The sequence below is a fragment of the Mustela nivalis genome (assembly GCF_964662115.1).
Source record: "Mustela nivalis genome assembly, chromosome: 13".
NCBI lineage: Eukaryota > Metazoa > Chordata > Mammalia > Carnivora > Mustelidae > Mustela > Mustela nivalis.
The window spans coordinates 47,147,702-47,161,597 of record NC_139032.1 but is presented as its reverse complement, the minus strand read 5'-3'; the positions used below and the strand labels follow the sequence as shown (position 1 = coordinate 47,161,597).

General features: G+C 38.9%; 1 protein-coding gene and 1 long non-coding RNA gene across 3 annotated transcripts in view; one reads left to right on the top strand and one right to left on the bottom strand.

The window, feature by feature from the left end:
- Window positions 1-800: 800 nt before the first annotated feature.
- Window positions 801-13,896, top strand: part of LOC309846484 (tumor suppressor ARF-like) — a 26,190-nt gene continuing 13,094 nt past the window's right edge. Inside the window, exon 1 of the mRNA XM_082695392.1 lies at window positions 801-1,105. Coding sequence (XP_082551518.1) covers window positions 856-1,105 — 250 coding nt within the window. The 5' untranslated portion in view covers window positions 801-855. The remainder of the gene's footprint in view (window positions 1,106-13,896) is intronic.
- LOC309846496 overlaps window positions 4,736-13,896 on the bottom strand; it is a 26,692-nt gene continuing 17,531 nt past the window's right edge. Inside the window, exons 2-5 of one of the 2 annotated variants that reach the window (XR_014301960.1) lie at window positions 13,208-13,277; window positions 8,118-8,321; window positions 7,711-7,825; window positions 4,736-5,606 (exon numbers count right to left, since the gene is read on the bottom strand). This is a non-coding gene — a long non-coding RNA (uncharacterized lncRNA). The remainder of the gene's footprint in view (window positions 5,607-7,710; window positions 7,826-8,117; window positions 8,322-13,207; window positions 13,278-13,896) is intronic. The other variant, XR_014301961.1, reaches the window with a different exon arrangement.

Genomic DNA, 13,896 nt, shown 5'->3' with positions numbered 1-13,896 from the left:
AGGTTAAAACCGAAAATAAAAACTGCCTGGCTTCTCCGCCCAGCCCCGCGCCCTCGGCGACGCGGGGAGCGGAGAGTGGAAGGGGCGCCCCCGACCCAGCAGGGACCCCGGCGTTGGGGTTCGGCTCCACCTACCTGGTGGGGCGCCCGGCCCGCTTGCTCCCGCGGCGCCAGCGCCACTCAGTGTCCAGATGTCGCTTCGGCTGCAGGCAGCGGTTTCCTTTAATTTCGCTCGTTTCCCAAATGTAGAAGTGGAGCTTAGCGCCATTTCTTTCAAAACCAACATCCAGCCTCCTGAATGGCTGATGCGGCGCGGAGATGACCTTGCTTTTCCTTTCTTTTTCTCTTTTAAATAATCCGGTTTGGAGAGATGGAAGAGCCTTAGCCAGTGGCGCGAGGGATGAAAGAAGGCGGGTAGGGGAACCGGGGCGCGAGCAGGACTGGGAGCCGCCGCGAGGCGGTGGTTCCTGCTTACGACCGTGTCAGGTGACAAATGTTGCGAGGGGGCGGGGGCCTGGAGATGCGTTCTGGCGACAGGCCCTTGAGCTGTCACCTCGTGGGGCGCCGGCGCGGAGGGTGGGAAGGTGGGGGAGAGCGCGGATCGGGCGGGAAAGAGGAGGAGGAGCGGAGGCAAGCCTTGGGTGCTTGCGGCCCGCGCGCGCGCAGCCCTCGGGCTCCACCGCCGGCTTTTCCCGCGCGCGCCGGGCGCTGAACGGTTCTGAGCCCGGGGGAGGTCGGGGGGCGCGCGAGGGCGCGCAGGGAACGCGGGGGCGCGCCTGCGGGGCGGGGAGGGGCGGGGGGCGGTGCGTGGGTCCCCTAGGCAATCGGGGGGCGGACGCGGCTCTGCCTACCTCTGATGCCAAAAGGCGGCGCAGCTGTCGCGGAGCACAGCGGAGGTGGCGGCAGCGAGAGTATGGTGCGCGCGTTTTTGATCACAGTGCGGATTCGGCGCGCTGGTGGCCCGCCGCGAGTGAGGGCTTTCGTGGTGCGGATCACGCGGCCAGCGGGTGAGTGGGCAGAGCCGGGTGTGCGGGCCGCTGCGGCCCTGGTGTTAAAGCTAGTGAGGAGCCGTCGCCGAGCGCAGCAGCCGCATCCTGGAAGAGCAGGTAAGAAAGGCCTCGAAAAGTCCCGGGCGCAGTCGGCCCTTGGAAGAATTTGTTTGTTATGATTTAATACAGATAAACCATCTTCCGGACCAGGATAGGAGGAGGAGGTTTTTAGGGGTGGGAGCTCTCTCCTCTCTTTCCCCATTCGGGTTACAGTTACTTAGGGGTGTATGGCTCCCGATATATTGAGCCCAGAGCCCCCTTCACACGCCTCCTCAATCCCATGAAAACTCCCGGGAGAACCGGGAGATTCTATTCCACCCTAGAAGTCAGGCACTCCTGAATTTCCTGGGTGGGAGTCAGTAAACACACACACACACACACACTGAAGATGTATTTCTACGGCGCTTTACTTCGCCCTAGAGGAAAGTATTACTAACGGTCTCGGTTTTATGGGGGCCACCTGTTTTCTCCCCAGCCAGGTTAACCCTCTCGGCTTACAGTAGATGGAGGATGTTTTTTTTTGGGGGGGGGGGTCCGCACATGGCTTGACTTCCCTAAATAGCAACACTGATCGGAGGAGCAGACACTTGCCTTTGAGGTCAGTAGAGAGTTGGGCTTTGGTAGTAAGGTGGAGATCATATTTGGAGCCCTAACAGATTCAGACTGCTCGGGATGATACTTAGCAAAATGTTTAGCAAAAAATAGACCTTCAGTGGTGAATATGAGAAATCACAACCCATCACGTTCTAATCATCTCAGGCCACAATCAACACTTTTTTTAAAAATGAGGCCTACTTCTTGAAAAACAAAATCCTAGGTAGTTTTGTCCTCACATCAGACAAATTTTTACTCCGTGTAATTTCCTATGACCAGAATAATTGAAAATATATATTGCTACAATATCCAGACTCTTAGTTAGAATCTGGATATAAATCTAAAAGCAGCTTAATGAGGTTTCATTTTTGTGACCTTACTTGGGGCATCCATTTTCCCGGGAATAGATGTTTTGAAAAAACAAAGGCCAGGGGAGGGGGAATTATTTTTTTATTGTAACGTTAATAGGCCTTTGTCATATAAATGTAAAGCTTAAAACTGGGGGGTGTTTAGTTAGGTGCCTCAATTTACAAAAATTTCCAAGCAGGGGCACGTGGCTGGCTCTGTCCATAGAGCAGGCAACTCTTGATCTGGGGGTTGTAAGTTCGAGCCCCATGTTTGTGTAGAAATTACTTAAAAATAAATCTTTTAGAACATTTACAAACAACTTATAGAGTAAATACTTACTTTCTTTTTCATATTATTATGAAACTTCAGGTTTTTTTAAGAATTAGTAAGAGCTTGAAAAGAGCTTGAAAAACATGCTATGTTGCTGGACTTCATTTTATTATTTTTTAAAAGATTTTATTTATTTATTTGGCAGAGAAAGAGATCACAAGTAGGCAGAGAGGCAGGCAGAGAGAGAGGAGGAAGCAGGCTCCCTGCTGAGCAGAGAGCCTGATGGGGCTCTATCCCAGGACCCTGAGATCATGACCTAAGCTGAAGGCAGAGGCTTAACCCACTGAGCCACCCAGATGCCCCTTCACTTCATTTTAAAACATTAACAAGACTTTGTTTGTTCGCTTGTTTGTTTTAGGTGCTTTATTCTGACCAGCAAACGTTTAGCCACCGTATTTTTTTAATATCAGAGTTGTTACTCTTACTCTCTACTTAAAGCTATGTTACTTAAACTGTTAGGTTGCTTCTTGAAATCTGTAATAACAAAGTAGAAAATTTTAATCTATGTAATCTTAGTTATGTGTTTTCTATTTTTAGGAATACACAATGTAATAGAACTACTTTAAGTTAGATACAGTATTCATTTTATATTTTTTGAGATGTTAAAAATAGAAAAATAATAGTTTCATTGAAAGTATCCATTTATTTCTTGTTACTTGATTATAAATCAATTTTCAAGGATAACATGTGAAATTATTTTAAAAATGCATTGGCTATTTAAAAAGCCCAATTTTTAGTAAATATCTGGTCCAATTTTTAGTTAGGTGCCTCAATTTACAAAAATTGGAACTTAGAATGCAACTTAGAATAGCATATGTCTTAAAAAGATGTGCAGGGCACCTGGGTGGCTCAGATGGTTGGGCGTCTGCCTTTGGCTCAGGTCATATTTCCAGGGTCCTCAGATCAAGCCCCATACAGGGGCTCCCTGCTTGGCGGGAAGGCTGCTTCTGTCTCTCCCACTCCCCCTGCTTGTGTTCCTGCCCTCGCTGTCTCTCTTTCCATCAAATAAATAAATAAAATCTTTTTTTTTTAAGTTGTGCAATTACCCAACTTTATTTGTGAAATTATACACTATATGTGACATATGGAATTATTAATTATAAATGTTTGATTATATTTCAATAAATATATATTATGCCTCTGGCTATACTGACTTAAAAATATATATGGATGGTAATTACGTTGGGACTCATTCAGTTTCTTAAGAGCAATGCTAAAAATTATTTGTATGAATTAATACAAATATATAAGGTGTAATTATTTTTTATTTTTAAGGGTTCTGCAACTATGTTAATTATGACTTTTTATTTTTATTTTTATGTGACTAGAAAATGTATATAATAAAATTATATATAATATATATAACTAGTTTCTTATTCACACATGCCTGATGAATTACATTAATTGATTTGTTACTTCTATCTTGGTGTGTTTACAAAACAGTCATATTTTTGTGGCATGAAGTATTTATTTGTTTACTCCTATTTGGGAACCCTTAGGGTGTTTTTTTTTTAATCACCTTTAACAGCATAGAGTTCTCTCAAGGTAGGCACTGTACAGCTAGCATAAACCATTATTCCCAATGTGTTCGTGATCCCCAGGTTGTATGATGTTCTAAAGAAACAATGACATTTTGAGTAACCAAAATTGAATATCCATATACTTCTTTGGGGACTCTTGAATTTTAAAAAGTCCATTGTCATCCTAAGATAGAGAGGACATAACTTGGTCTATGTCCATAATATTTTATATGTCTCTTTAATTACATGTTAGTTCATCATTTGTAACGACTATGCTAGAGTTAAGCTAAACCATTTTTCCAACATGTGAATGACTCCTGTTAGTAAAGTGATCCAAACTATCTCAAAAATACTTTCTTAAATAAGGCTGAATATTTGACCCAGTATTTTTATTCTTTTTAGTTTTTATCCTTTTTGAGAAGCTTAACAATCTCACATCCCCCCTACATATTAAAACACCTTAGGCCAGAGAATCCTTCTATCTGCTACAAAATCTAACTTGAGAATTATTATTTCTGCATGAGAACTATTATTTCTACATGAGAATTATTATTTCTACAGTTTAAGTTATGTAAACAATGGGTATACTTTCACTTTCTAAATATAAAATTATAGTATTGAATAGCTTTTTTAAAAAAGCTACAGATTTCAAAATTCTCATTCTCACATCATGATCACTAATATTGTATCTGTTTATTGACTAATGAGCTTCATGCACTTGTTAAACACCCTACTGGCAAGGACAGTCTTATTGTAGGTATGAGGAACTTTTAAAATATTCATACATTTTTGGAGGCACCGTGGTTGGCTCAGTCCCAACGACACAGGACTCTTGATCTTGGGGTCCCATAAGTTCAAGCTCCACACAGGGCATAGAGTTTACTTTAAAAAAAAGTTTTTTAATCAGAAAAAAAATTCAAACATTTTATTCAGTTACTCTCTGGGTAGGTATTATCCAACAAAAGAAAGATTATGACAAAGATCAATGGACAAATAGTAGCAAGAATTTAAAAATCCCTTGAATACTAGCAATAAGATGATAAATTGCTGCACAAAACTATGCACTGGAATAATGGTCTGGAATATTCTAGACTCTGGACTATTATGGACAATCATTTTTGAAGAATGTTTAATGGACTGTGAAATGATGGCATTAAAGAGTAGGTGATTTTTCAAGATTTAAAACAGTAAACAATTCTTAGTATTGCTTTTCTTCTTTTTCTCTCTCAGAACACACACACACACTCACACACACACACCCTGTTTATGTACGAAAATATTTTGCTACAGTGCTTTCCTTAGATGGGCGGGGGTGGGGGGACTGGGAATGGTAATCTATAATTTCTTCGTTATACTTTTCGAGTTTTCCAAAGTGTCCTGACCATCACCAGTAAAAAAAATATATAGGTCATTTTCAAAGCCTGAAATGATCCGTGTATTACGGATGAACTAGAGCCTGCTTAGCGTTAGATTGGGGGAGGCAGTAAGGAAACTTGAGTTGTGCAAGTATCATGTGTAAGAAGGTTCTTGTAAAGTCTGGAGACAAAGCTGTGGCTTACAAGCCGCTTACAAGCTTCGTTTTTACCTAGAGGTTAGATGCATAGCTGTGCCTTTTTTCCCAAGGGCCTGGGTGTTAGGCCTCCTGTCACATACTTCCAGCCGGCTTCTAGGACTCCCTCTCACGGGTCCTCTCCCGACCACTTCACGCCGAGGCTCACCGCCTCCCAGAGCCGGGTGAGGGTTGCAGCGGGCCTCCCGAGGACCTGCTGGGGAGAAATGGCCCGCCAGCTAGCAGGAAGCGAGACTCGAGTCGAAGCTGCTGCAACCTCGCCTCCTCTGCCTCCCGGCTGCAACCAGCCTCCGGACCTTACCTCCTCCCCACCCGCTCAATTCCTAGGGACGCTGCGGATGCCGGAAATTTGATTGGCAGCTGGGGTAGAGCCCTCGAAACAAGAGTTGAGAGGCGGAGCCCACTGATCACCCCACTCCGCGAATGCACCCCTTCTGCTTTCAGCCGCCCCTGGGCCTCGTCTCACACCCCAATATTTCCTCAAGTAGGATTTGGTCAGAATAACACAAGGGATTACACGTTGAGCGGGAATGGGGCTTCACTAGGTGAAGGAGGAAGTGGGGGCAGGCAGAGGCTGAGGTGGTCTCCTGGTCTTGCACCAGGAGAGGCGCAAGGTAGGACAGAGGATGTCTCTTGGTCACCGCTCCAGCTAGGAACTGGCTAGCCCTTTCTTCTGGAAGGGAAGATCAGGGAGTGGGTCAGGTTGATTCTGAGACGCCGTGGGGAAAATGTCCAAAACTCTCGGCAGCCAATCCCTTCTGTGCCAGGTGGCGCCCAAAGAGAACTACTGAAAAACTCCCTCCTTGTTACTCTGTCTGCGGTACAAGACGGTAAGGAGAATGACCCCTAGTATTTTTCCAGTGATGAAGAATTTGCCTCAAATTCTTCTCTCAACTGTTTTTTTCTCATACTGCAGCTTTCCTCCTGTTTGAGAACTTTCCCTCCGTTAAAAAAAAAAAAAAAAAAAGTATTAATACAAGATCAACTTCTATGACGGTAAGCCAACAAATGGAGAAAACCTTGGGAATAAATAAAGGTTTTGTTCAGTAAGGGAAAGAAGGCCTCTCTATAAGGCTTTCCTCCAGCCTGGAAAATACCCACCGACTGGGGACCTGCACAGATTCACCAGGTCCTACTTCATGCTATTTCAATGTATTCAGCAAAAGCATTTACATTGACAATTGTTGAACTTACTAAGGGTCAGTAGCATTTGTTTTTTAGAGAAAGGAAAATTGAAGAAAATCTTTGTTTCTCATTGCAGGCTTTATAAAAAAGAAAATATAAAAATTTTTATCACAAGTGACTTAATTCTTCAACAAGATCATAGTTTTTCCCTTCACCTCAAAAAAAAAAAAAAAACCCTCAGAATTTATTTAAATACTTTTAAAGCCAGTAAGAAGAAAGGTTTTGTAGTGGTTCAGAACTACATGAACAAAGATATGTAATCTCTTAAACAAACTGAAACTAATAAAATTGTGCAATCAGAGTGGTGTAAATAAATATCCCTTTACTTTCTCAATTTAAGCATGAGATTAGTGAGAAGTCAAGGAACTAAGGCAAGACTTATTAACAGCATCATTACCTGAACGGCTGTTTAAAATATACACTTCTGGGGCTCACTCCCAGAAAATCTGATATAGCATATTCGATGTAAGTCTCAAGAATCTGCATTTTATTTTATTTTTTTAAGATTTTATTTTTATTTATTTGACAGATCACAAGTAGGCAGAGAGGCAGGCAGAGAGAGGGAGAAGCAGGCTCCCCACTGAGCAGAAATCCAGAAATCTGGATCCCAGGACCCAGAGAACATGACCTGAGCCAAGGCAAAGGCTTAACCCACTGAGTACCCAGGCACCCAAGAATCTGCATTTTAAGAAGCCCTTGAGGGGGAGTCTGTTACAGGTGCCCTTTCTGCAACATCATTGGCAAATATGGACAGTGTTGCTTTTTAAACCTTATTTTTGCTTATTTATTTTTAAATCAAGGCTTTGGCCTTTTAGGTAAGATTTAAATTTTAGAATTGGTCAAGTCACACTTTGAGTCCCAGGAAGGATACTGAGAGTCTGAGTAATCAATGAAGGAGCTAATTTCCTAAAAAAAAAAAAAGGAGACTTTTTATTATTATGTGATCCTTCATCTGAATTGGAAGATTATCTCTTAGATGCCAGATTTTTGGTGTCAGAACATATTCTGGGGCAAAGGATGTAGTAGAATATAATTATACTTGTGTGTTAAAGCCCTAGACAGAAAATTTCCACATAAACATTTATGATTTTTTTTGAAACACTGTACATACTTACCCCTGCTTACATTGTTGAATAATTCAAGATGGATAGGTAGATAGATAGAATATAAGGGGTTTCTTTCAGTTCATTTTATTATCCGAACAGAAACCAGGCTGGTAAAACCAACAACCTAAAATTATGTAAGAGAGGAAAAACAAAACAAATGTTTCACAGGTTTAAATGACATTTATCGATCACAGCAAAATCACAGTAAAATGTAGACGTAACAGAATAAAGCACTTGTGGATACAGAAATTAGGAGTCTCTGTATCTGTGTAACAGTACAATGACCAGAGAAGAAATATATGTAACTAATGCAAGCTAAAAAAATCATTAGCCATTATAAGAAAAACTAAATTATTATGCCTTCCAAATTATAATTTTCTGCATCTAAAGTACATTTTGTCTAATGTCATACTTACTTTGCTGGTGTATTAGGGAAGCTTCTGTTTTGCTTTCTTTTCTTTTCTCTCTTTTTTTTTTTTGAATGCCACCATTTTCTTGCTCTGAAATCTCGAGGCTGCCAGATGAACTGACTCAGCAACCGTACAACTCTTTCACCCAATTTAAAGAAACAGCAGCCATCCAAAGAACAATGACTCCCCCCAGATGCAAATCTTTCTTACCTGTGGAAGAAATAGTATATTTTAACTTTGAAATGATTGTTAAATGTCCACAGAACATGGGACACCTTGAATTTCACTCCATTCAGTTTACATTACATGCTGAATAACTGAAGCTGAATATATTTTATCTAACATATGATTTTTAAAAGAAGTTTATTGAAACTTTCTTCCAAAGGTTTGCTTCCTCTGTTCCTTCAAAATAATTATAAAGAGCTTAACAGTAATAGAGCACATCAACTCACATCATCTCCTTCAATTGTCACATTATCCTTCTGTTTTAGAGATTTTTATTTTCTCATTTTATACACTGGAGACTGGGGTTCAGATAAGTTGTTTTATGATCTGCTAAAAGTCATTCACTAGTAATATGCGTACAGTTGGACTGGGTTTGCTTCTTGTCCCCAAATGTCTCCACTTACAACTTTAATATATATATATATGTGTGTATATATACATATATATATATATATATATATATATATATATATATATAAGTATACATTATTTCCACTATGACTCAAGAGCAATAAATGGGAAACCTGTGCACAAGCATAGGACTCACTTAAAGCATGAGGTAGAAAAGTCACTTCCTTGGAATACATGACCTGGGATTAGATTGTTTCCTTTACTTACTAGTTGCACAGTGTTAAATACTCCATGTTTCCATTTCCTCATCTGTAAACCTGAGCCTGTAGCCTATAGCATTCATCTAATGAAAACTAGATGTAATAGTATATGTAAAGATACATTAAGAACTTTCAGTTGGCATGTATTTGCCAGTTGTTGTTAAAGTGCCAAATGAAACTATGCCCTTAAAAGCACATTAGTTTACTTTTACAGTAAATGCCTACTTAATTTGACTTTAATTATCCAGATTAGCTGGAAATTTCTGAACTCCATTTTAAAGAATGTACATATTATAATAAAAATATATTTATTAATTCAAATCCCTGCCATGTGAAATCAGTGTAAATTTGCCTACTTTTTTAAAACCCATACCTGTACAGAAGCCCTATATTATGGCCTTTATAGTAGGATTCTGAACTATAGTATTCATGAGCATTAAGTAGATATTAAATAATATTCATGAAGCTCTGTTTTCTAAGATGAGATATCAAATTAATTTTAAAAAGCTGAAAAAAATTTATTGATCTTCCTTCAATTATCAAAAAAAACTCAATATAACAATAATTTTGGGAGGGAGCACTGAGATCGTAGACTCTTAATTCCTCCAGAAGGTTGCTACCAGTTTGACATCTGAATCAATAGTCTTGGCATAGTGTTTTGTAAAAAGAAAAAAAAAAAATAGTATAAAGAATTTTGTGTGTGAGAGAGAAAGAGAATACAAGGAAAGAGGAATAGAAACATTAAAGTCATCCTCAGAACCTTCAGCATCTCTGCCTTGGAAGGTGGCATGCAGTTATTTAAATTTAGAAGGATAACAAAAAGGTTAAATATATTATGTTAACTTCCTTAAGGCAAAATTGACTTAGGTGTATAAAATTGGGGCAAAGTAACAAATGTATTATATTGTCATTACCAATTTATTTATTTTGTTTTATTTTTTAAAAGATTTTATTTATTTATTTGACAGAGAGAGCAAGAGACACAAACAGGCAGAGCAGCAGAAGGAGAAGCAGGCTCCCCACTGAGCAGAGAGCCAGATGCGGGACTCAATTCCAGGACCCTGAGATCATTGAGCTGAAGGCAGATGCTTAAGCAACTAAGCCACCCAGGCACTCCTCATTGCTATTTTAAAAATGGAGTTTAGAGGTTATCATCTCACCCATAAGAAAGAAAAATGTAAGGCTGTACTTTTAACCCAAAGACTCAAAGGAGAATGTGAGTGGAGATGTTACATCTGTAAGTAAAAGGTGCTAAACATGAATAGGAATCATTTCCTGATTTATTCAGAATTCATACATATGCATTATGAGGTTAATTCCTCCTAAAGGGCTTTAATCAAAAATTATTTCTTATAACAAAAATTATTTCTTATAATCTTTTATTATATCAGGTGACATTTTGGCTTCAGAAATCCAGGGAAAGAAAAAAAAAATGTTTGAACATAACAGTAGGACTATAGATCCCCCAAGAAAGCAGGCTACTCTTAAAGAGGGCAACCAGTTCTCCATTTGAAGAAGAAAGCTTCAACTTAGATGATTCCCCCTGAAATTAGAATATCCAAAGTCACTGTTAAACCCAATCAACCATGAACAATCAATTCCCACCCCCAAGAGTGAAAAATTTAATACAATATTATTTCTCTGTGAGTTTCAACTGTTGTTGAAACTGTTGTTCAACTGTTGTTCCCACTGTACCTGGTCTTGGACCTGCACACCAAGGAGTGCCGGTGGGTGGTAGTGAGTGAAAGGAAAGCACTGAACACTCACACACTTTGTTGTTACTTCCCATGATTTAATGAAGGTTTTGTGCAAGTTTTGTTTTAACACAGCTCTGTTCTCAGGAGGTTAGAATTCAAAGAAGACAAAATTAATCATACCTTGTGGAAGGGAGTTGGCTTGTTCAAACCACAGGTACCCACCAGAATGTGTAGTAACCACGACAGAAATACCCCAGAAGAAATTGACTTTGATGGCCTAAATCAGTAACATGAGATAGTAAATGTCAACTAGTGTCCAAGAAAGGAGGTTCTATTTAGTAAGAGTCTACTGTATGCTTAGATTTTTATATATCTGACATTCTTTATTCTTTATAATAGATTTATATATAATATAATATAGATTTATGTCTATAAATCTATAAAATAGATTTATATATAATATATAATGTAATATATTATATTATGATATAATATAATACCCTATGAGGTAAGCTTTGTTTTCCCCCCTTTTGAGAGGTGGGAAGATAGAATCTCATGATATAATGAGCATTGGGTGTTATATACAACTGATGAATCACTGAACTCTACCTCTGAAACTACTAATACATTATATGTTTATTAACCGAACTTAAATTTTTAAAAAGTTTCCATACTTGTTCAAGCCCACAGAGCTAGTAAAGGAAAGGTCAGGTCTATGAGGGTATTGAGACAGATTGTCTCATTACCATGCTTCATTTGTGTTCACTTCCAAGACAATTAAGGATATGTTGGACATTCTCACCAACCATGTCTGTCCAAGTCAGAGTAAGTAGCTGTAGCCACAGAAGAATTATGGAGAGAGGATTAATTTCAAGACTGCAACTAATATTTATTAACTGTGCTACAATGGTAATGTGCCACCCTTCCATTTTCTTATTTATAAATCAAGGGGGTAACTTTTTGAAAAGCAAATTTGCAATATGTGGCAAGAGCTCTTATACTTTTGGAAAAACTGCAATACTCTTTATTGTACCAATTAGAAACCCCTAAAATATCTGATATCACTAAGTAAACTATAGTATTATCTCAATAGAATGTGTTGCAACTGTTAAAAGTAGTGTTTATGAAGTGATTTTTTAAGAGAATTTAGGGAAATGTTCTAATGATAGGTGAGAGGAAAAGCTTATTTCAGAATTGTACTATATCTGCAAGAACTAATCAAGGAAAAAAAGAAAATATTTCAAAATTTTAACAGTTATTGCTTCTGCGCAGTGTAATTTTTCATTTTCTTTATTTATCTCATTCCTTTAAAAATTTTGATACATGGGAACTATAATCAGGAAAAAATTATTTAAAAATCATGGAGTGACTTTGAAAGGACATGAAAGTCCAAATTTCTATCATTATATGTATTATTAACCACCAATACGCCACTCAGAAACACAGTAGTTCCTGAAATGGAGATCCTGTCACCTCAGTCCAGGATTTGCCACCTGCTGGTGGGCAAAATTCTCAAAGAAAAGAAAACATTGCTTAGTTGCCCACCCCATACTCTACAAATCAATCAACAGGGAGACACACCAGGAAGAGTGTGGACCACTCAGACACAACTGTTGACCTTGAGCTCAAATTCTATCTCCTTGTGCATTGTTCCTTAAGCACTCTGGGCTTTTTTTTTTTTTTTTTTTTTTTTTTTTTTTTTTTTTAGATTTTATTTATTTATTTGACACACAGAGAGATTACAAATAGGCAGGCAGAGAGAGAGGGGGAAGCAGGCTCCTTGCCAAGCAGAGAGCCCGATGCAAGGCTCCATCCCAGGACCCTGAGATCATGACCTGAGCCAAAGGCAGAGGCTCAATCCACTGAGCCACCCAGGTGCCCCTGGGCTTTTCTTTTCTGATCTATGAAGGAGGGGTAATACCCTCTATCCCACAGGACAGTTTTGGGATTAGAATTGATATATGTAAAGCTGTTTAATGCTTGTCACATAGTTGGAGTTCAATAAATGGTAGCCATTGTGATTTTCTTGGCAATTTTGAATGAATTTCCTATTATCCCTATTTCTCTTAATTATATGCCGTATTACTTATTTTATTCCTCAGGATGAGGCGAATTCTCAAAATCTGTGCAAGTAAACAAATTATACACACAAATACATAGTATAGATAGATAGATGTACATATACACACAAGCTATGTTAATGTTTTAGTTTTCTTAACTGGCCAAATAGCAACAGATAGATATAAATAATTCACTTCAGAAACTTCTCAATATGCAAAAGCAGACATTTATAAAACAGCTGAATTCTGGAATGATTGTTTTCATGAGCTGCAAAGATTCCTCATTTCATAAGAATCCACTCTATAGATTCTTTTAACAGTTAACTCCCTACATGGATTTAAAGTCACATTTGTTTTGCACACAATTGGGAAAAGACATCTGCTATATAACATTTACTACACCTCTAAGCCGTCCTCAAAATGATCTTGGGAAGATGACAGATAATGCAGATTCTATACCCAGCTAATACTTTGGAAACTAAAGTTGAAAAATTGTGACTTACCTATAATTATGCATCAAGTTCATTATAAGTGAAGTCATTTTGAGTTTCGTGTTCCTTGCCAAAGTCCTGTCTGAGCAAAAAGAGAAAAATTATAGTAATTCTGAGTGAATGGAGATGTCATGGAGTCCCTAAAAGAATGCCTTACTTATAGCAAATATTCAGTAGTTGTGCTATATTGAATTCAATTAGAGAATATTACAAGGGAGAAGGAAACATCTTCCATCTTGGATCTTCCATAGATCCATCCTGGATCCCCTTTTCTCAGCAAACTTGTTGGAGGTCTGCTCTGTTTTCTCAGGGGTGTTGCTTTCATGTTAATGGTGCCTTTTCTTCTTGTGGGAAAATAAATAAAGGAAAACCTAGTCTTTAATTCTTTACCATTTTTTGTGTAAGGAAAGCCTTGCTTCCCATTTAAAATATCCAGATTGGACACTGAAACCTCAGAATTCTTATGCACGGGTTCTTCAAGGAAGGAGCATGTTTCTTGGTTGAACAGTAATCTTTTGAGGCACAGTCATTAATATACTTGCTTTGTAAATGGGGATATTGAAGCCTGTATAATGTATGGCCTGCTCGAGGTGATAGGTGGTAGAGCTAGGCCCGGGGCTCTCTTTTCCTTACATTATTAATTTCTTCTAAATTAAAGGGGCACATGACATTATTCTCCCATTGCCTTAGTCTTCAAATAA